At 39.1% G+C, this 24,892-nt stretch overlaps 2 protein-coding genes across 2 annotated transcripts; both read right to left on the reverse strand.

Moving 5' to 3' along the window:
* Positions 1-2,750: 2,750 nt before the first annotated feature.
* LOC135461672 (uncharacterized) lies at positions 2,751-8,456 on the reverse strand. Its single transcript, XM_064738863.1, has 3 exons — positions 8,315-8,456; positions 5,584-5,715; positions 2,751-3,609 (listed from the first exon to the last, which is right to left on the reverse strand). Exons 1-3 carry the CDS (start codon positions 8,397-8,399, stop codon positions 3,356-3,358), a joined length of 471 nt encoding a protein of 156 aa, XP_064594933.1. The 5' UTR covers positions 8,400-8,456; the 3' UTR covers positions 2,751-3,355.
* Positions 8,457-21,001: 12,545 nt separating this feature from the next.
* Positions 21,002-24,403, reverse strand: LOC135462042 (uncharacterized). The gene is made up of 3 exons (XM_064739379.1): positions 24,309-24,403; positions 22,257-22,388; positions 21,002-21,524 (listed from the first exon to the last, which is right to left on the reverse strand). Exons 1-3 carry the CDS (start codon positions 24,382-24,384, stop codon positions 21,277-21,279), a joined length of 456 nt encoding a protein of 151 aa, XP_064595449.1. The 5' UTR covers positions 24,385-24,403; the 3' UTR covers positions 21,002-21,276.
* Positions 24,404-24,892: the final 489 nt, after the last annotated feature.

Genomic DNA, 24,892 nt, shown 5'->3' on the forward strand with positions numbered 1-24,892 from the left:
CTGTACCATTTTCACACATGCATTGAGATTTGAAAAATCCAAAAAAGCAAAAAGCAGGGTATCTTATCTGAAAACATACCGGATTTTAAATCGTTAATTTGGCTTCATACAAGGAAGAGATGTATATATTGTATTAGAACACAGTAGTTTTGTCTGTATTTTTGCTTTGGGTAGCTTTGCTCTCAAAATAATTCGACCGTAAAATCCCAGACACAACCCTGTCATAGCATTCTGGCATAGGATAGACACATCCACTTACTCACACGTACACGTATAATAGATAGGGCCTCCGTGGCCAAGTAGGGTAGCGTGCCAGAGCGCCGTAATGACCCAGGAACATCTCACCAATGCGGTTCCTGTGAGTTCAGCTCATGCTGGCTTCCTCTCTGGCTATACGTGGGAAGGTCTTCTAGCAACCTGCGGACGGTCCTGGGTTTCCCCCTGCCTCTACCCGGTTTCCTCCCATAATAATTCTGGCCGCTGTCATATAAAGTGAAGTATTCTTGAGTGCGGCGTAAAAAACCAGTCAAGTCAATCAATAAATAAACGTGTAACAGATGTGAATATAGCGGTGGAATGACAGCTTGATATTTACAGGTTGTCTTCCCTAGTACACAAGTCAATTCGGTTAATCTCTTCTGCCTCAGCATCTAATTCTACTATTTGTATATTCCCAACGCACGCACCAGATTATTATTGACAACATCTAACGTCCAATTCAAGAATTGGTGAGATATTGGAAAGACTAGTAACTTACTTTTCATGGAGAGGGAACTTTCTCCAAAGAATGAGAAAATTTAACAAGTTTGACATCTCGTGATTGCGTAATCTCATACCGTTACGAATAACACAATCCAAAACCAGTCTGTTAGCAGTTAAACTGTACATTAAATACGGAACTCTAAAATGAAATATGTGTCACATGAAAGAACTTCAAACACCGCTCAGGAAAGTAGTTTGATTTACTCTTTTCGAACTTCTCCAACGAAAAAAAAATCATAACAAAACATTGGATTCTACGGTGGTCAGTTGTGATCCAGTGAGCATCGGTAACGTCACATTTGCAAGTTTTCCTTGAAACAGTTTGCTTCAAGGTCTATTCGACAAATGTATTCGTGGCTCAGATCTACCGGTGTAATTTCAGAAGTCAAATAGCCCATATGTAATAAGTACCAAAAACCTGAGATGACTGTCACTGATCACAGTACATGGTCAAGAAAGGCCTCCGCAGAAGTTTTCAAGTGCATTTTACTATGCTAAACGTCTTAAAAATAGATCGATCTATGTTTCTGGACAGTGTTTAATTGTCTATGTTCTTACATGTACTTCATGCCAGTGATTCCTTTGCCTTTAACAATGAACTGAGGTTTCATGAATGTCATCGCAACATCGCCACATTGCAAAGTCGATGTTCGCAATGTTTACTGATGATTGCTTGTTTAGGACGCCCCCGTCTACCCTCGCTGGTTCTATCTTACCATAGTTCCATCATCGTCCAATGACACCCGCCTCTATATACTCGAATAAAGAGACAACCATATATTTAGCCAGAATTTGAAATCAGGCCATCTCATTTCCAATTTGCCACGCCCTGTACACCCATTTCTCCAATACCTACATCACAACCAGCCCCAGGTGATCCATCTATATACTCGAATAAAGAGACAACCATATATTTAGCCATAATTTGAAATCAGGCCATGTCATTTCCAATTTGCCACGCCCTGTACACCCTTTTCTCCAATACCCACAACACAACCAGTTTTATGTCACACCCTTTACACCCTTCTCCACAATACCCACATCACAACCAGTTTCATGTCACACCCTGTACACATTCTCCACAATACCCACATCACAACCAGTTTCATGTCACACCCTGTACACATTCTCCACAATACCCACATCACAACCAGTTTTATGTTACACCCTTTACACCCTTCTCCACAATACCCACATCACAACCAGTTTCATGTCACACCCTGTACACATTCTCCACAATACCCACATCACAACCAGTTTCATGTCACACCCTGTACACATTCTCCACAATACCCACATCACAACCAGTTTTATGTTACACCCTTTACACCCTTCTCCACAATACTCACATCACAACCAGTTTCATGTCACACCCTGTACACATTCTCCACAATACCCACATCACAACCAGTTTCATGTCACACCCTGTACACATTCTCCACAATACCCACATCACAACCAGTTTCATGTCACACCCTGTACACATTCTCCACAATACCCACATCAGAACCAGCTTCAGGTAATCACGACTTATTCAGCTTCTCTACAATATTCACATCACAAGCAGCTGTAAGTCACGCTCATTACACCCCTCTACACAACATCCACATCACAACAAGTTTCATGTCATCACGTCCTGCACACCCTTCTCTACCATACCCTCATCAACAACCAGCTTCAAGACACGCTTTTAAAGCCAGCCCTTCTCCACAATACCCCCACGCAACACACAACCATCTTTAAGTCATCCACCCTATGATGAACCTATTTAAATCTCCCCATCAGTCGGTGACATGATTCAAAGGGTGAGCTCAATGACTCATAGACAAGGTCAGATGGCTCACTATTTATGTGGTCGTTTTTTTCTGACAAGGAATGAAATGCCTTCTCTTAACTGCAGCGACAAAAGAAATATCACACGTGAACCCCCAAAAATAATAATTTCCTATAGTACCACTATATATACATATATATGAAAATAAGCGCAGTTCGTAATTTCTGAGTTTTATTAACAAAATTAGCCAAGAGAGTTACATTGTGAAATAGTATTTGCTTATTATAAGATACCAACATTATTATTTTACATATGATTTATGAATTAATATTTAACAACTTTGGACAAGGTTACGCTACACTGTACAATGATTCAGATATAAAGGGATTCAGATATATGAACAGCATTTTCTACAAACGTAGAAATGTAAGAAAGGGAAGGGGCAGAATTATCTATGGAAGAGCAGGTGTGCATGGCGTCATCAGAACAAAACTTACCATTTGTTTTCTGTTATCGGCCAATGGCCTACTTGATTTCTTTTCTTCGTGATTATCACGTGAAATTACTTGACGTAGCTGTATGCTTAGAACTTTCTACATAGGATAAATGGCCACACAGGTGTGTCACAGTGTGTCATTACTCTAGCCTAACGATGTTAAATCAACAAAAATCATTACAGTTTTGCCAACTTATTGCATGTTTGCGCATGAGTACACATTGATAGACTTTATCTATTATACGGGTATATTAAAGAGCTTCAGTTTTATTCTATTAAAATGAAACTTTACAATGAATTAGTTCATTGCTGTTTGTCTTCAATCAGAAGACAATCTTTAGGCAAGTCATCATAATTACGGTGAAGAGATAGTACGTCGGGCGTGTGGAAGTGGCCGCTCCTTTACAGTTATTTGCGGCACACTCGTCCACCTTGCTCTCCTCAATATCGTTACATAAATTTTTGTCGCAAAACACTGTGCAGGTCTTTTTTCCATCCTTCTCTTCGCATCCCGTCTTCCCAAGGTTTAGCACATTTATATGGCACTCGCGCTTAATTTTTTCCAGTGTGTTCGTTTCTGTGAGGAAGAAAAAACAAAGACGTGTTATGAAAACATGCCTGTAAATTAACTAGGTTGCATAGGATTAATTTTATGTGCACTGGATCGATTGTAATATAATACAATAAAATACAATATAATATAATGTAATCATGAGAGAATGTACACAAAACAAAGAGCACCGGAGGAATTATAGCAATAAATAAAGAATTGCATATAGAACATCATGCCATTTACCTTTCAACGTAGAAATGTTGCACGCATGACGCACTCTGTAACTATAATGCAGTCAACATTTCTACAGATGATGTGTGGCAAATTGTGGTGAATCAGAAAATGCAATTTTTGTAAAACCGGAAGTGACATCCTCAAAACAAGAAGTTGGCATCATCTCTAGAAAAGGAGGAAAATTTTACCTAACCGGAAATGATGCCGAATAGCCCCAAAATACCGTCTTGAGCCCCGGCATCACTGTTTTAACAGCTATTATTATTATTATTATTAACCACTAAATATCAGTGGTCTTTCCCTGGACAAGATCATAACCTAATATGAGTTAACTGCTTGGAAACTCCAAATAATCAATCTCTTCTCCGAAGAATTGAACACTGGTATGAAGAGTGGTTTGTTGACTTTAATGCCGCCAACTTTTTCTAGGCGAAGGTGTGATGGTACCGTCGTTCAGACTGCAAATATCAACCCATCGGAATCACATGAACTGCAAATATCAACCCATCCGAATCACATGAACTGCAAATATCAACCCATCCGATTCACATAAACATCTTGGTGTTACGTTTTCTCCTGACGGGTCTTGGAATGAACATATAGAAAATATAATAGCTACAGCCACAAGAGAGTCACCAATCTGTTCTGCCCTTAAGCATAAATGAGACAGAAGGAGTCTGGAAATAATGTACAAGAGCTTTGTAAGACCTAGTTTAGAATATGCAGATGTTGTATGGAATAATCTTCCCGAAAACCACGCACACCGGCTCAATAAAAAATCCAAAAAGATTCCCTCAGAACTATCACAGGTTTGACAAGAAGTGTATCTTCCGAATTTCTGTATGTTTTTCAAAATCACCCATTCCCACCCTCCTCACTGCTTTTCGCATAGACTTCCATTTTTAGCATCTACACGTAATCCATATCCACAGCGACCGAAGAACAGTATTACCCCATTTCTCTGTCAGACAAACTTTTTTCAAAAAGCCTTTTTTCCATCAACAGTAAAAGAACCAATATAAAATGTGCACAAAAATTTACCAAATGAACTGTTACCTACTTTTTATCCACATCTATAATAGACACAAAGAGATTTACAAGTTAATACCTCCTTCGTGAATCAATGAGTTAAACAACGCCATATTCGCTCTGTTCGATTTGTCGTGTCGACACATATACGAGTTATATTTAGCGGTATTCATGTCATTGTCTATGTACAAATTTCAGCTTGTTTGTTTGTGCGCGTGTAAGTGCATATATACTTACAGAATAGATACATACTAGATAAAGTATGTGTGTATCGTTTTTTTTTTGTTGTTGTTGTTGTTGTTGTACAAATTAGCAATGCCTGCATGCCGGTATATCTATACATGCATATTTAGGTATGTGTTGGTGTACGTTGTCCCAAATGTGTATGGCAACGGCCACGGGGTTATATTTATTATCTCCCCTGCCAAAGACACAGAAGGAAAAAAGGAAAAAAAAGTATATTTTTCCCCACTGCACAATAATGCATGTATGCACTATACACTTACTAAGCAAATACTTGGTCTCATCATGAGCGAGAAACAATATAAGTTTCGTTTAATGATTCAATGCTAAATAAAGCTTATATGAAAACACAGTCAACACCCGATTCCACATGAGATTTATGCCTTTGAGGCAGGACTGCACAGTAGTCACAAAGGGCAAATCTTCTGATGAATCTGTCATTTTTAACAGTGTAACTTACCAGTCCCACTTCACATTTGATGTGATACTTACTGCTGTTAGAGACACGAGTGATGCTGCACTTGCTTAAATTTAAACCTCCACAATTCACTTGTTTTGCCTTACTCGCATTGGTGGCACACGAGTCGCTTGCGGTCATGCCTTCACACTCGTAACACTTCATGGCTGAAATTACAAAAACAGACACAGCATGTATGAGAAAATACGTATTTTATTAATAAATTGTGTGACGTTTATTAATAGTATTAAATCCCCTTCCATTTAATCATTTGTCGCTAAACTATATCTATTTGTTCCAGACTCGCTTATGATTTATGTGATTGTTGTTTTGCAGGAGATGGCCACACGGCATTGTTGACGTAAGCGTGGATTTGGTCGATGAATCTTTACCCACTCATCCTGTGCGATGCAAAATTTGCCTTACTCAAGATAAAATGGTTGCACGAGAATTGGCGAAAGACCGGTAGTTTCAGTTAGCTTCCGTATGGTTTTTACCGTCTCCTTGAGTCATGTATCCCATTTGTTTGGGAATGTGCGTATGTTTTTCGTGGTTGAGCGATATATGTTATTTCGAATGATTTCCGCATGTGTCGAGATATGACGTAACTCACAAGAACATAACTGGTATGTCACTGCCCAGGGGTTGTCATTACCTCGTCGTTTTGCCTGTAACATTCAGCTATAATGAAAAATACTTACACGACTGACGAAATATAACCGATGCAATATCACAACTTACGACAAAATATTACAAAACATCGTGCCCACGGCGTGTGCATATGGTCAAAGGAGCCAAACTGCCATACAAACCACTGAAGACTGGTCCCTTGCTAGCTTTCTGGAAATCATTAAAGGACAAGAAATGCAGTACCTCCAGTAGCTTGTCCTCTGGAAGTATTCCACAAGGGCTTGAAGTAAAACCAACAAGTTTTGTCCAAGATTAAAGCGTTTGTGAAGCAGCCGTCGTAAACATTTTAATGAAGAAAAAAAATCCTTCAACATATATCAATGCTGATAAAACAGTATTTCACTGATACGATGTATAGAATTATATGGATATTCCAGATTTGTTTTCATGAGTCACCCAATCAAGATGTAAATAAAACTTCATTTTATGTGACTGCCATTGCAGTTTTAGGTAAAAAAAATCTGAGAAACTAGTAATAATAATGACCATATATCTTGCGAAATCATATCAAAATCAAAATAAGTATGTTCCTTCATGCATATGTTTATGAAATAAATTTACGATATGAGTTGAGAGTAGGGATATATAGCTTATTTTTTATTTAGCTAGAATTTATCCAATGGAAATTTAAGACAGTATAGTCTTAAAAACGGCAATCTATCAGTCAGTCAGAATTTACCTGATAAAAATATAACAGGCCTTTTATCACTTCGCAAAACGAGGTACATAATATTTTAAAGTACATTTTTCTTTTCATTATAAAATAAGGTAAATCTTGTCTAAGAAAATCTTGACATTCCTAATGCTTACAAAAGTCTGCCTCTGCCTTCAGGTTTATATTTAAACACCTTGTCCTCATTAATGTAGAAGCGCTACTTATTCACAACTTTTATACAAGCTTTTATGTGGATTTATATAAGTTTTAATGTGGGTATATGTACCTTTTAAATTATTCTGCGCAATTTCTCCCTAAATCATTTGAACGACCGGTGAAATTCACAATAAGTTCATAGTTGATTACATTACTTCATTTTTCCACGTCAGAGAGAAAACTATACGGTTGATTAGAGGCTATCCGCAGCTCCTGTATATACCGTGCGGCCAAGATGTACCGAGGCGTATAAGATTTTCTCTATTTTGTCCTTATCCCATATAACCAGTGTAAATCCTGAACATGTATCGACTGGGTTACACGTTATGTGTATATGGGTGTGTAGCTTGGTGATCAATGCGAAGTCTGGCCAGCCTTATCTTCCTAACAACTCCGGAATCCTGGTATCATATCATGGATACTACAGAGGAAAGCATCCTAAATCCCCGCTGTGTCAGCATAGACGTCATTGTCAACTGTCCGATGTTTTCGTAGCATATCCTAACTGGGTGTTAGAATCTGTGCATTCAGCATGAAGTCTTAGGTGACGTTTGTCCGAAAAACGTATTATATCAAATAATTTCTGTTATAACATCAAAATGACCATGTCACAACCTTTGTTACTAGTTTAGTTGTATACCAGACCGACTGCGAAGTATTCGTAATATTGCTTAATGTGGTTGAAATGGGTACCTTTTCCTGCGCAATGGCGACTAGGATCCAAAACGGAGCGATAATTGTTCACTGGTAATGCATTGGAAGACATACAAGTTTGTCCGCAAATCATCACCGCAAAGGTAAGAATGAAAAACAGACTGCACAGCTTGGGCTCGAATTACTTCCACCGTAAAGGTTCCCCAATGAAAACCAAGCGCACAAAAATACCGCATCGTAGTAATACGTTTGTTGGTTTCTTAGATGATTCAAAGAAACTTGCAGCATAAATGATATCTTCTGCGAAAAAATTTTCGGATTGTTAATGTTTCGCTTTACCATGACATTTTTGTGTTACTTTAAATATTATCGGTGAAAATTGTCACAGCGATTTGAATTGAACTTCTTGCGAATTAAATCTCTTGTGATAATCCCGCAAAGAAGACATCCGGATTAGCACCAAACTGTGGTAAATCTAGCGCTGAATGATTTACTGGTAAATAATGGTCATCACCGATCCTGAAATTTCTTTGTTGTTAAATTATACTCACTTGCATTTGTACTGGGAAACAGTCCAATAAAGCAAACTAGGAGAACGAAAGCTCTGCCGATTGTTATGTGGTTGAACGGCGCCATGTTTTACCTCCTCGTCTTTGTGCAAGAAAGAACCAGACGCACCTATCTGTGTGAGAAAAGCTTTTATTCCAGATTTAAGGTGTACTCCGCGAAGTATCGATGACCAATCAATGACGATCACGTGAGTTGAAATACAAGGCCGCGGAGGTATTTTTCTGACGTCAGGCCTCGAAATATGCAGGTTGGGCAGACATTTTGTGACATGAATTCGTCCAGGAGGCCACTCCATCGACATGACAACGCCCAGTTACCAAAGCACTGTTTTAAAGAAATGTATATGAGATTTTGGTGATCGTACCATGCCTAACTGGCTTAAAACAAGCAGACAATAGACAGAAATACTATTTGTATGGGAAACGGAAAGGCCATTTCTCAAATTAATTACCTGATTTATCTGAGGTGTAATAAAGTATTATAAAATGTGACACATTTCAGAAAATATAAGGAAGGGAGAATTCTCTTGATGTTCCACTGCTACTAATTTAAGGCGAACCCTTACTCCACAACGGACAAATTCAAACGTCATGCATTGATCAAATGACATGTGAGTTTTCGAGTACTTTCCATAACATACGCCCTCCAGGAGAGTTTAAGAGATTGTGTAAATGATCACCAACCATCAAAGTACATAGTTGTCAGCTAAGGCAGGCTAGAGTGCACATTTTACAAATTATACCATATGACGTTAAAGCACTCTATGTCGAAAATAAGTACTAAAGGATGGTACGAAATCTTTGGTCTTACTCTGTACTGAGTCAAATATTTCGCAATGGCGATGACAAATCAGATAATTCGCCGAGGTGAAACAGTTTTGATTAAAGACTTACTGAGTGAAATACTTTTCATCAAACCTCCGACAGGCACTGCTTCATAGGCATCATAGTAGTAACAAAATATTAATGTAAATTAATGACAAAACCAGCTTATCAGCTATAGTCCTTACTTGAAACAAAACCAATCAAACCGTTTACTTTTGAAGTTGCAGATTTTACAGTTTTGATATGCTTCGTGTCTCTTAACGCACCGCCCAAAATATATTTAGAACATAGAAGGCAAGAGATTCAAATGGACTGAAGATTCAGTAGCATCCTATTTTAAAGTAAGGTGCTGATAACAAACGTAAATCCATCTACTAATTTAACTGTATTTTCTTCCTTTTATTTGTGACATTTTAAGCATTCCACTTACGGTCGGTCTAATGCAGAGCATCTAAATTGAGCTTTTCTCATTTCCTTTTCAAAACAGTTCTAAGAGTAAAACTAGAAGACGACGAAATCTCAGCAAGATCCACCAAGCTCGTTGTGAGGTCTTGTTTACTTCAATATCCAAGGCGCCCAGAGCAAAAGTGATTAGTGTCTGTCAGAAATCTTATGTTTAAACGTACTGAAAGCAATTGGTTAAGAAATGGTTAGATTTGACATGCCCAGTGTCAGAAACAAGAGACGCAGATTTATGAATAACATTACATGAGACAATTATTTTCTATTTTAAAGAAACAAACGCTTTGTACATTCTGTGCCAAGAGTCGTCTGAGAGACAGTATCTGCACCCTTTTCATCCACCCATGGAGAAGTGAAAAAGGTTTTTAAAAAAATCACCGCAGAATATAGGCTATTAGGTAACTGAAAACATATCGGATGTTAATGTGGCTTCGTACAAGAAAGACACTTTCATGTAGTATTAGAGGCTTACATGTAGTATTAGAGCACAGTAGGTTTTTTTTGTATTTTTACTTTCGGTTTAACTTTGCTTCAACATAATTTGAACGAAAGACCACAGACCTGACGCACAACCCTGTCACAGCATTCTGACATCAGGTGGACAGATACACTTACGTACAAAGTACACGTATAACCGCGTACAACGTGATGTTTATGTAGCGGAGAACAGCTTGAGATTTAAAGGTTGTCTCCCTTAGTACTCAAGTCAAAATCAAATACCATTATTTGGATATCCCAAACCCGTGGACCTGATGATAGCTGAAAACAACTAAAGTCCAATTCAAAAATTGGCGAGAGATAACAAGGAAAAGTGTCTGGTTTTTATGGAGGGGATAAATTAGGAGAACCTTTAACGAGTTTGACATTGCGGCGTGTATAGATGTACAATATTTTGTGTATGACAGACTGTGAATACAGTTTGGTTGTGCCCAAAGCCTACGTCTATGTATATGTCTGTCATACACCAGCAATCCACACTGCTTGTCTCACGTCAGCCAAGATAATGTAGCCAATCAGTTATCCACATTGCCTGTCTCATGTCAGCCAGCGTACAATAACCAATTAGTTATCCACACTGCCTGTCTCATGTCAGTCAAGCCACTGTAACCGATCAGTTATCCACACTGCCTGTTTCATGTCAGCCAGCCTACTGTAGCCAATCAGTTATCCACATTGTCTGTCTCATGTCAGCCAGCCTACTGTAAGCATTCAGTTATCCACATTGCCCGTCTCATGTCAGCCAGTCTACTGTAACCAGTCAGTCATCCACATTGCCTGTCTCATGTCAGCCAGGCTACTGTAACCAATCAGTTATCCACACTGCCTGTCTCATGTCAGCCAGCCTACTGTAACCAATCAGTTATCTCCACTTTCCCTTTTCATGTCAGCCAGGCTACTGTAACCAATCAGTTATCCACACTACCTGTCTCATGTCAGCCAGGCTACTGTAACCAATCCGTTATCCACACTGCTTGTCTCATGTTAGCCAAGCTACTGTAACCAGTCAGTTGTCCACATTGCCTGTCTCATGTCAGCCAGGCTAGTGTAACCAATCAGTTATCCACATTGCCTGTCTCATGTCAGCCAGGTTACTGTAACCAATCAGTTATCTCCACTTTCCCTTTTTTATGTCAGCCAGGCTAGTGTAGCCAATCAGTTATCCACACTGCCTGTCTCATGTCAGCCAGGCTACTGTAACCAATTAGTTATCTCCACTTTCCCTCTTTTATGTCAGCCGGGCTACTTTAACCAATCAGTTATCCACACTGCCTGTCTCATGTCAGCCAGGCTACTGTAACCAATCAGTTATCTCCACTTTCCCTTTTTCATGTCAGCCAGGCTACTGTAACCAATTAGTTATCCACACCGCCTGTCTCATGTCAATCAGGCTACTGTAACCAATTAGTTATCCACACTGCCTGTCTCATGTCAGCCAGGCTACTGTAACCAGTCGGTTATTGAACTGCCTTCCGGCCAAACTAAATAGTAAAAAAACTTTAAATAACAGATAACATATAAATACACCTCTTGGAGATACAAATTTGGCAAGAATATTTCAAATGCAGACAGCCGAGACGCGAGTGTCAGAGAATTTACACAGCATTATTGCCCGAGGGTTGTGGTGGTGGGTGTCACATGCAAAGAGCAGCTGGTTTAACCGCTAACCCTATTTTTGGATTTAATTTAAAATATATCATTTGTGTTTATGACATCTCCAGGGCTCATATGTGATTTCCACGGGCAGTTCAACTAAATGGGCACAGCCCGATAATTGTATTCAGATCACCAAGAAGTTGTGCTTTCTGATAACTTACAAGCTTCTTGATGCAGGTAAAGTTGTTAGACAGGGAATATACTAAAGTTTATCTCAATAAAGTAGTACTTGATACAGATACCAACCTTGGAACGTGCATCAAATTTTATGCTTACACTGCCAATTCATCAAGTTAAAAACTATTTTTTAACATGAAGGATAAGCCATATTTATTTCCACATGCGCTAAATTGTACAAAGTAGATATTTGGTACACTGAATAATGTACACAATCTTGGAGTTTTCAAAGGGCCTGGTAGGGTAAGGCTGTGAACCGGTTCAGCGCAGGAAACTATGCACCTCAAAACTGGTTATAGCTGTGAGTGACAACTGCTGTCACACTGGTAAGGCTACTTCCTTTTTCAGTTTTGTTTTACTCTTCTTCTCCTGCTGTATGGTAAGCGACTTGTAAAACTCCAACCATGCACTGAAGCGATGTATAGGTCATAAAATGGAAAAAATGGTAGCCTGTTGTATTAAACACTGAAATATTGTTTTAGCAATAGACATTTTGTAGTGTAGGTAAAATCACTGCACCACAATTAAGTAAATGTTTAACAAATAGAACGTTCTGCCGTATTCTTCCGGTACGCATGACATGTTAATGTCAATGATAGATCGAGAGTCACATGTAGTCTCAAACAGGATCCACGTATGATTTCGACATAGTTGCCAAAGTTTAGTAAGACCATAGCATACCCATTCTTTCATGATATACACTTATTTTGTGCAAGGCCGTCTATATCTATACCCACACAAAAGGGTCTCTTCTCCGAGGTGCAACCTGTTCTCCACAGTGACTGTACTATTAAATATGGCCGATAGGTTATGGTGAAAATGCGGATTTTAAACATTGCCAAAATATGACAAAATTGATCCCATTATGAAGGTTATGCTTTACCTATGAAGACAAACGTTAACCAAAACGAAAGTTTGACAGCACCTAGAAATACGCTCATGAAGGTTTCAGTAAAGATATTTTTGTGGTTAACGTTGATCTTCATTCGGTACATTAAAAATACGGTGCCTCATTTGAACGAAAAATTGGCGTTTTTGATCAAGAGTGCAGTTTTGTAGGTTATTACTAAGCAACTATTTCTTTTATGATCATACAACTTTGTGGGTGCTTCCACCAAGTTTTACACTTTTGATTTGGAAATTTACAGAATTGTGCTGGGATTTTCAAATTGACACTTTCTTATCGTACCGCCCTGGGACCAATTCTTTGCCTTACCGTACCAGATCCGTAGTCAAACAACATACAGATAAGCCCAAAGACCCATTTGTAATTATACTTTCTAACATGATAGCTGATATTTGTTTGATTGTTGCTAAGTGCGAACTGCCCTTCTGTATGTTCAGGTGTCAAAAGCTCTCATGACTGTAACTGACGGGTAATTTTACACTGTTCCATTTCATCTAAGACTGGCTTGTTATGTATACAATACTAATATAAAGACTGCACCATAGCAATTAAGTAATGGTTTGCATTCAGAAATATAAAGTCGAGTTTATACAATGATGATTTTAATCTTGGATTTTAGGTTATAAGTGATCACTTTTATTGGACGTGAGTCATAATTTTGAGCTGATAGGATAATTAACTTGTAAAAATGGTACTTACGTTAAATATTACTGTATATGTGTGTATGATATAAACCACAGGTTGTGTTCACATTATTGATATAACAACATTTACTCTATTCATATTCGATTCTTTATACTGTGCACAAACAAACAACCGGTTTAGCCTATATCATAATAAACCTTAATTGACATATAATACAAACAGGAGCAAGCATTTGATTACACTAATAGTGGGTGGCATTCTGTATCAATAGTTGCTGAATCTCTGAAGTTCATCTGACTAGTTTTTGATTCAGAATGAATGGTTGAATATATCGTGGTGATATCGTGGCAACTCTCTTGTTTATAGTGAATTGTTGATTATATCGGAGTCATATCGTCGCGACTCTCTGGTTACGACGAATGGTTAGAATGAAATAATTATATCGCAGGCGTATCGTGTCGACTCTCTGGCTGGGATGAATGGTTGATTATATCGCAGGCGTATGCTGGTGACTCTCTTGTTAGAATGAATGGTTGAATGTATCGCAGCCATATCGTGAGGACTCTCTGGTTAGAATGAATGGTTGATTATATCGCAGGCGTATGCTGGTGACTCCCTGGTTAGAATGAATGGTTGATTATATCGCAGGCGTATGCTGGTGACTCCCTGGTTAGAATGAATGGTTGATTATATCGCAGGCGTATCATGGCGACTCTCTGGTTAGAATGAATGGTTGATTATATCGCTGGCATATCATGGCCACTCTCTGGTTAGAATGAGTAGTTGATTATATCCCAGGAGTATCATGGCGATTCTCTGGTTAGAATGAATGGTTGATTATATCCCAGGCATATCGTGGCGACTTACTGGTGAGAATGAATTGTTGATTGTATCCCAGGCATATCATGGCGACTCTCTGGTTAGAATGAATGGTTGATTATATCGCAGGCATATCATGGCGACTCTTTGGTTAGAATGAAATGTTGATTATATCCCAGGCGTATCATGGCGACTCTCTGGTTAGAATGAATGGTTGATTATATCCCAGGCATATCATGGCGACTCTCTGGTTAGAATGAATGGTTGAATGTATCGCAGCAATATCGTGAGGACTATTTGGGTGGAATGAATGCTTGATTATACCGCAGCCATATCGTGGCGAATCTCTGATTAGAATGAATTGTTGACTGTATCCCAGGCGTATCATGACGACTCTCTGGTTAGAATGAATAGTTGATTATATCCCAGGCGTATCATGGCGACTCTCTGGTTAGAATGAATGGTTGGTTATATCGGAGGCATATCATGACGACTCTCTGGTTAGAATGAATTGTTGATTATATCCCAGGCGTATGCTGGTGACTCTCTGGTTAGAATGAATTGTTGATTGTATCCCAGGCATATCGTGGCGACTCTCTGGTTAGAATGAATGGTTGAATGTATCGCAGCAATATCGTGAGGACTATTTGGGTGGAATGAATGCTTGATTATACCGCAGCCATATCGTGGCGAATCTCTGATTAGAAAGAATGGTTGATTGTATCCCAGGCGTATCATGGCGACTCTCTGGTTAGAATGAATAGTTGATTATATCCCAGCCATATCGTGGCGACTTTCTGGTTGGATCTAACATGTTTAAGGTCAAAGACCTGATATTTTCCGCTTTGGTTTTAAGTCAAGCTGTTTATTAGGTACACCTGACAAAGGTCGGTTACACATTTATTCGCATTTTCTGTTGTGTTATGAACACTAAGCAGATTAAACTAATGATGGTCTAAATTTGGTGGACAACGCTGCAGACAAATAGAGGGGCTGCATGACCTGTTTCTGACAGCCGTATTGAAATACTATGGCTATACCAGCCCCTGTAAACAGGACTCCAAAATGGCTGACTGGTTATTGTTATTGCTGATGTCACGTGCAACCACTCTGTAAGACCCTCCTGTGCCCTTCACTGTATCGCCCAGCCAATTCAGTGACACGTCACTGACGTCTTCCCTCCCTTTGTGTTGGGTCCTGTAGTTTGCTCACAGACCTGCGTGCAAATTGAATCTTACTGTACAGTGTACAACAGGATCTGTAGTGCATCGAAATAGTTTTTAAATCGTAAGAAATTATCTAAACTGACATATTCAACGTGACAAATGAGAACTTCATTATGAATGACCAAAGCCTCTGATTTTCCCGATGAATGTCGCTCTTGAAAACATGCATGTCCACTGCAGCCACTAACATTCATTTAAACATATTTAATCATCACACATATGTACAGCTTACGTCCGTCTACAGTAAGCAATTAATACTCCATTTTAACACGGACATGTAACATAGACTGCCAGTGCTAGATCAGCTGTAAATTAGCGAGGTGTATTAGGTACCTCCACCAATAAACTTTCCACCGTGGTATGACGTAAAACACTGCATGACGATTCCGGCTTACTTTCAATTGCTATTTGAAACACCGAGTGGAGAACAGCCAAGTCTTCATTAGACTAGCGGGGGCTACTAGGGGAGATAACTTGTAATGGCTAACCGTCTCATGATAACGCTGCACTTGCGTCATACTCCTTACAGCGCATGCGTCGCTCTCTACCTTTCGCTTTATATCACTGCCACCTATAGATAAGTTTGACCTTTGGAGCCTGTGGGACGCAAGTAGATTTGTTTAGGCTTAGCCTAATCACTTGTCTCCTCCCGAGGAACTATTTAATCATCATTCATCCATTAAACTGTTTAGTTAGAATTATGTTGTACATACTCTAGATAAAGAGAATTCATATGTGTAAAGTATTATTAGAGACGGATTGTTTTTGTTTTCTGACATCACTTCCAGCCACATCACCGTGACCCCAGTGACCTAGGCGTTGTTCCAGATTTATGAACAAAATTTTCTTGTGGTGGCAGTGAAGCGAAAGGTAGGGACGGACGCGTGCGCTGTAAGGAGTATGCGCTCACGTTTCCTCGTCATTGGCACCCTGCAGGACTCATACCCGAGTCTAATAATCAGCAGATAGCGTCGAATGGCAAGGACAGCATTTCAGATATCTATTTAGGAACCGGTATGTGATACTCAAGCTATTATTTGATGTACCCACTCGGAAGAACAGAATAATCTCATCCCGTGACTGTGCTGATGTCTTCCAAGGAGCATATATGGAGCGTATATACATTACTGACTGATCGACCGATGACCTACTTATTTTAGAAGCCATTAACGGACAGTCTACTGAAATATGTACTAAAGAAGACTGACGTTTATCCTAATCTCTTTCATTAAAACTTAAATGCGAGTTTAATAATGTTAAATCCAACATTTTGACAACATCCAGCAAGAGGTGGGGAGGAAATACATTTTCTAATGTCAGGTACTAACACTTTCTAAAGTTTAGCAATTTTACAAAACGCTTAGAAAATTTTGTAATCTAACACTGTGTAAAAACAGCAGTTTTAGGAATTGTTTTCGACATTATCGGAATTTTGTAATCTAACATGTTACAACTTGTAAATAAACTATAAGCCACTCACATATAACAACACGTGTTGCATAATTTTGACACATGAAAAATGTCGACAAATTAATACTCAGTGTTTTAAGAAAGAATTCTTTAGTAACATACTTTATACATCACAGGGGATAATTTTAATGCGTCATCATTAAATTGACGTTGTAGTCAGTCAACCTATAACCATAATGTAGGCGGTAATACCATCTCACTGAGAGAGCAAACCTACCAAAAACCACATGTCTGCAAGGCGTCTCGATATAAATGTGTCTTCACAATTAAAAAAAAAAGTAAAACTGTAAATGCACTGAAGGTACACCTATAAAGGACATTGACCTCCCATAGAAATGCAGAGGGGTGGGGGGGGGGGTGTTTGGGGGGCGGGGAGAGCAAGTTCATTGTCCTGATACGAAATATCCCTATATTTGCTCTGGGTCACTGACTTTACAACAACAGCTAGCGTGTCGTTCTAAAGCAACGCAGACTGCGTCACCTGGAGTCAGCCCATGTGCGAGTCGAGTTAAACATCATTGAAATTCTCCGTACTTTCTGGTTCCTGTTATAGTATTAGAGAGTGTATCTGGTCAGCTGGTGTCATTATGTGTTGACGCGATAAGTGTTCTCCCTGGTGATGTCTTCGAGCATAAAATTTCGTGGAATGAAATAGTTTAACACGTATGGTGACCTCAATTCAGACTGTCCTGTTATAATGAAATTCCATCGTTATATTATCCAGCTTATTTTGAAATCGACCCAAAACACCCAGGGAAACCCCTCGGAAAGACAAGCATAATTTCCTACCGTGGGTTAAACCTACAGAACATGACGATCCGTGGTCTTCACACGACCGCAGGATTTGACACCGTTTGCTATAATTCAAGTACACCTGAGAGCTCATCTGAAATGCTGTGACATTTACGAGTTCATATCACTGTTTCCCTTTAAAGGTTAACAGTTTCAAGTATTAGTCATGTATATATCAAGTTTACAACATGCATACTGTCAGGTGTAGCAAAAAAGATTAAACAGATTCAAGTCAATCACACAGTAATATTTCCCAAACTTTCTTGCACGTTGGGTAGTTTGTCAGTGACTTGCGAAGGTTTGATGGTTTATGGGATAAGTTTATTAGATAAGTGAAACATTCTCGAGTACGGCGTTAACATCATTCAGTTAAATAAATAGATAGATAGATAGATAAAATTTCCTAAATCTCCAAAATTTTCTGACGTTGAACAATACTGCTTTCCTGTAGGGGCCTACACCTGTATAGGCCTAGTGACATACGGGAAACGATTTTAGGGACAAGTATACATTTTAAAAAATGTCCTCAAAAATACCTGATGTGTATTGTATTCTGGCAATATAATAGGCAATAAATGCATTAATATATCTGAAGCTTCACCGAGCACAAAACTAAATCTCTCCTAAGATATTTTTCTGAACAACACTGCTCAGACTCTAGTTGATCCGCTGCTCGATTTGATTAGAATTTACCGGTGATTCAGTTGTGCTTAAATATTCTGATTCTCCTCCCAAAAGATGATTAATTACACTGATATTTCATCAATCCACGTCTGTCACGTATTGGTCTGTACCACTCAGGATGTATTAAACCTCAAATACTTTGTGTCCAAAGGACACAATGCATACCTATGGCCTAGCTAACATAAAATGAACTGTCTTGACATTTGAATGGATGAAGATAGTCATATCTCGCGATTCCTATGCCGTGAAAAAACAGTCGGAAATTTTTTCATGTCTCTGAGCAATTAGGTGACGTTGCGGGACTGAAGGAGGTCAAGTATGTTTTAATGCTTGCTTTGTAATCTACCAATGTACCACACAACAGGAGCGGCGACACGTGATAAAAAATGGGTGTTGAGGGATATGATACCGTGGAACTGTATTAGTTTTTACCGAAACAGCTTGTTCTCTCCGAGGATATATATAAGCACGCATGTTGCAATCATGTTGGTTTAGTGATGTGAGTTTCGGCTTGAGTTAAAGAAGTGAGAGGGAAGCACTTGTTGTGAAAGTTGATAAACGTAGCACAAAGCGTATTAAAACTGATATTGAGATAAGATATTGTATTAGTTGTCTCTGTATTTGTTGTTTGAAGATTTCTTGTTTGGTATCAGTAATCTACTTGAAATTTATAGTTTTTATTGATGGTTTGAGTAGCTATAAAGTTTTAAAAATATGGAATGTTGGAAAGTGGTTAATGATGTCAGTTAATAGAATTCCAGACAAGATAGTCATTGTGAAAATTTGTGAAGACATTATCAATCATGGTGGCTTCAGAATTCTAACGGTACTAAAGATTGACGCTAGCTGTCACGGACTTGGAGCTATTTCATCATCCAGTAGCATGGAAACAGAAACGTTGTCATCGTGTATGCTAGTGGAGAACATGCAAGTGAAAAAGTCGTGCAAGGCTGTACTGCAGCATGAAGCTGGAGTTACTTCACCTCAAGTGGGTGATAAAGATAAACGAGAAGAAAAACTTCCGGGACATGCTTTTGGGAGCCACAAAACAAAACTGGAATCCAGCTGGGCCACTGCATGCGCTTGGACAATTCGACTTTACCATCAAGTACAAGTCAGACAGACGTAACAGATGCTGTAGCAGGATTCAAAATGTTAATGGACTCCTGTTTCAACAAGGATTACAGATGTGAAAACAGACAGCTGTCCCTACCTTTCAGTCTGCGACAAACGGTCTTAACAGAACTTCGTGAGGTCTGGGCCGCATCAGGAACGTGCACATCCCTTAGCCTAGCTAGAGTCTAGGCGTAAATGGCCTGAAACGACAGGGAATTTTCAGGAATACTGGAAAACCTGTCAGACATGTGCTTTATCCTAGTCTGGGCGAAGATGAGCCCATCTGTAGGCTCTCTGTGCTCGGGCGCCTTTAGAGTTACCGGTACTGACCGAGTGTTGGAGAAGCCTTGTTTAATAGAGAATGTATTGGTCCTCATGGCTGTGTTCACCAAATACACTCAAACTGTGGCAACTCCGGATGTATCTGACCACTCCACTCATGTATTTTGAAAGTAAAGTAAAGTAACTGGGGAACTCTCAATACACTAACCAACAAAACGATGACAGTGTCAGAGGTACATTGGCGCTGTAGTATGCCCACACTGGGCCGACATAACTGACAACGTTGTGAATACATCGGTCTCTTTTACACATGCTCACTGTGACCCAGCTGTTACAGTGACAGGTTGAGGAGAGTTCCTCAACCTATTGAGTAACAGACGAGTCAAGTAATCAGGCTTACTAGCTGACTGTCGGAGGAAACTCTCCTTAGTCTGTTTAGAAACTGGCGGGGTTATATAACCAGGTTTACTCTTACACGTAGCGGATTGAGGGGGGGAGGGGATAACAGGTGGGTCAAGTAACCATGTTTACTTTTGGACGTAGATGATTATGGGAGGAAACTCTCTTCAGCCTGTCCAGTAGCAGATGGGGTCAAGTAACCAGGCTCGCCCAGTACGTAAGTGATTGTGGGAGGACACTCAGTATCATTCTAATACCGGTAATTCATTTGCCAGGGGGGTCAAGTACCAAGTTCACTGAGTATCATGTTCATTACGGTAATTCAGTGCCAGTGGGAATAGGTACCAAGTTTACTCAATATTATGCTAATACCGGTAATTCAATGAAAATGGAAACTTCAGTATTACATACCAGATAAATTTTGCACCCGATGCATAATACTAAGGTGCTTATTTGCAAGTGTAAGCACTATATCGATATATGTGCTGTTTGGAACGCCAATTGGTGACTTAGAGTGAAAAGGCCTGTCACACGTACATAAATATCAAACGGTTCAATCCATAATACCTAGAAAAGTTTCATCTTGTAAAAAAAGTTACCAAGTGGTGTTTCCGTGTAGAAACAGTTTTGAAAAGCGGAAAGAGGAGAAAGAGAAAGTTAAGAAGATAAGAAAAAGACATAGATATGATTTCAATTTTTTAATAAACAACTATAAGTGTTTCATATATCAAACTATGTTTTCGACTATTGTATGATTGCACAAAAGTGTTTCAAAGTTACAGTATTTAAAAAGGCTTCAAAATTCAAGAATGATATACATGAAAGAAAATGTATGCATAGATGTACAGATAGAATTCGAATAAAATAACATAACTGCTGATCAAAATTTCACGCTACTTCAACGTCATTTTTGTTTCTGTTAAAGCAACGGGCTTGAGCAAATTTTGATTGCTTACAGTCAGTCCATAATAATTTATAGTGCAGGTTTAAAAGAGCATTTTTATGGCGGCAGATGCTATCAAAAGAAGAGGGGACACTATGAGGATAGATGCGCTGCTGCAGTTGTCGGTGACGCATTGTTCCACGTCATTTTTGTCGATGTCATTACATCTGTCCTCAGAGCAGACCACCTGACACACGCGGGTCTGCCCATTTGTGCGACATTCTGTTTCATCGCCGACGATGGGCGCGTTAAATTCGCAGTCACGTTCAAATTCACTCATCCTGTTGTTCACTGAAAAAACACACAAAAACAAGCATACACGTTAAACTTTGTCAAGAACTTTGTGAAAGGTGCAGTGAACATGCATGTATATCGTGATATCGGAGTACGACCGAAAGTTGTTGGGTGAAAGGTGGAGTGAGCATGCATGTACGTGTATATCGTGGTATCGGCGTGCGGCCGAAAGTTGGTAGGTGAAAGCTGGTCAGAGGCCGGCACAAAAAGGATAAAAAAGAGACGAAAATAGTCGATACGAAGTGGACAGCAATATACGTCCACAGGAATAACCCCCTATAATTAACTTTCAGCAGTTTTCCCCTATTCTCTATAGCTCGTCCCGTTTTTTCGCATTACAGCCAGTTTCCCCTGACCCTGCGGCCTACTTTGGCTTTTTATACACATACGCTGCCGTGTACAAACTGATTTCACCTGTCTAATAAGACAGTGGTCACGCAGGTGTATGTGGCGGTAACCAGAATACGACTCTCTACCAGCCATACAAACAGGGAGGCGTTTGAGCCTATAACCCGTCCCCGGTCGGCCAACATTCTCCACCCACTTGTCATACAGCGTCAGTGGGGTAGGGAATGCTTGCTGGGGGCTATTATCCGCTCATGGTCAGTCTATACACATTTAGAGTAAGCTTGTGCATAGCATTCCAAGAGGTATAGTTATGTATGAGGTAGCCCCGTCGAGATACCACAGATTCACATCTTGATACATTTAGCACTCAATTCGTCTTACCTGTGTTATATGTTAACCTCACAACACACTTATTGACCCCTCCCACACACGTGGTCACCCGAGAGGTGCTGTCCGGCTTTCTCAAACAGCGGTCATTAGGGTCGTTCGTTTTGCACTTATAACAGTCCAGACCTGAAAATAAGTTTAAAAAGAAAAAACAGAAACAGTTATTAGGACATGGCCTATGTTGTAGTGGCATTGTGATTTTTCGTGCTTTCCTGGAAATTTAGTTTCATTCAGGAAATACTGAATCTTTTAAAGCATAAATGCATACTTCATATTCAAATAAAAGTGTATGAAACTGAATTGTACTGACTTAGCGCGATTAAATTATTAATATAATCAAGATCTAAGCAAATGTTCTTTTAATCACATCAAGTACCATGTCAGGTGTCCGCAAATGATTATTATGCAAACAAGTAACTAGAAAATTTGTATACTGGAGCGTGAAGTACATGGTCGAATTACTATTTTAGAACTTATATCCGGGCCCTAACTAGGAATTAAAATTTTGTCCACCTCATACATTATATCATAAGAAAAATGTATCAAAAATTCATCTTCCTGTACCAGGTTTGTCCGTGTAAACAATTTGGAGAAACTCGATTATGAAATATTTACCGAATGAAAATCCATGTTTAAAAAGAAATATTGAAATAAGTCCTTGGTTTACGGGCACCAGTGTAGGAAACGTATTTTAAGTCGTGATCAAATTAAAAAGAATATTCACATACTGCAACAAAATAAAAGAATTAACTGAAAAGTTCTGACTGCCATGAGAGTGTGGGCGTGCGTATCACATTTATGGGGGCGTGGAAAACAGGTCACGTGCTAAAGAAAGCTGAAACCATTCGATCATTAAGATTTTCACAAAGCACAGAAAGACAACGCCCTGACAGAAAGTTTTTAGTTTTTGCTCTCCTTATATTTGTATTACCCTCTTTATATATTACCTGAGTGAGCAATCGAGCAAAGGTTGGAAACTAACAAATGTGAAAATAAACAACTATAAAAGTGTTTCATACATCACACTGGATTTTCTACAAGTGTGTGGCTGCAAAATGAAAATGGTAACTTCAGTATTACATACCCGGTAAATTTTGCACCCGATGCATAATACTAAGGTGCCTATTTGCAAGTGTAAGCACTATGTACGCGCTGTTTAGAACGCCAATTGGTGACTTTGGTGTAAAAGGCCTGCCACACGTACATTAATATCGAACTGTTCAATTCACGAAACCTAGAAGAGATTCATCTTGTAAAAAAATTATACCAAGTGGTGTTTCCGTGTAGAAGCAGTTTTTAAACGCGGAAAGAGTGGAAAAAGAAAGTTAAGAAGATAAGAAAAAGACATAGATATGATTTCAATTTTTTAATAAACAACTATAAGTGTTTCATATATTAAACTATGTTTTCGACTATTGTATGATTGCACAAAAGTGTTTCAAAGTTACGGTATTTAAAAAGGCTTCAAAATTCAAGAATGATATACATAAAAGAAAATGTATACATAGATGAACATATAGAATTCGAATAGGAAAAAACCTAACTGCTGATCAAAATTTCACGCTACTTCAACGTCATTTTTATTTCTTTTAAGACAACGCACTGACAGAACGTTTTAGCAGTTTTTGCTCTCCTTATATTTGTATTACTTGTCTTAAAGTGTTACCTGAGTGAGCAATCGAGCAAAGGTTTGGAACTAACAAATGTAAAAGTAAGGTGACAAGCCAATCACCTCTGGGGAGGGAAGGGAAAGCAGCATCAGCTAGATAGTTTCGATCTAGCTACACTGCATACAAAGCAATTTTTGCACAGCGCATTTCAATCATAACGTGTGTTTTAAACAGATTGTAATGAACTATACATATCAATTTACCCTTTTTTGTAGATATTAATGACCTGTTCCGTTAATTATAACGATTTGCGCTACCTTTGCTCCTGGAAATTTTAATTCGTTTCGGAAATTTTGGAAAAAGTCACATGAACACATCATCCACAATTTTACCGGTCAGAGATAAATCCAAAAAAGCAACACTAAAAATTTCTTACCTTCGACAACATTCCCAAAAATAGCGACGACTAGACCAAGGAGGACAAAGCCTCGGTTTAAGGTAAGAGCAACCATATTGATGTTGTGACGAGAAGGCTAGGACCGCAACTGACGGATTCACGGAGAGGTCGACCTTTTTGACAGGGCTAGGTCATGGCAGTATGCTAATCACGCAACGTTCACCGGATTGGATGATTCACCATGCGTCAACGAAGCGTGAACATGAGCTATATCCATGTGCGCATATCTACATAGGTTATAGTTCTGTACTGTAGTGCCCACGCCTACTCATCGATGGTATATATGAAAATTCTGCAGACTACTGATTTGGTAACAAAGCCTCATTTGAGTGAAAGTTGTGCGTATAAAATTAATATTATCTTCGTTGTAATGTGAATTCGACACAGTTCTCGAGGCTGTGTAGTATACGGTCACGTTGAGTAGCTGGTACTGCCCGAAGGCAGGCGCCAGCGTGTCTCTGCACTGAGTTAATAGGCGGAAGGTGACTAGTGCACACTGTGTTATTACTAAACTCCATTCAGTCACGCATCAGCCAGGCCTCTCAAATACGTGCTGTTTTCAT

Source organism: Liolophura sinensis, chromosome 1 (assembly GCF_032854445.1).
Source record: "Liolophura sinensis isolate JHLJ2023 chromosome 1, CUHK_Ljap_v2, whole genome shotgun sequence".
In the NCBI taxonomy this organism is placed as follows: Eukaryota; Metazoa; Mollusca; class Polyplacophora; order Chitonida; family Chitonidae; genus Liolophura; species Liolophura sinensis.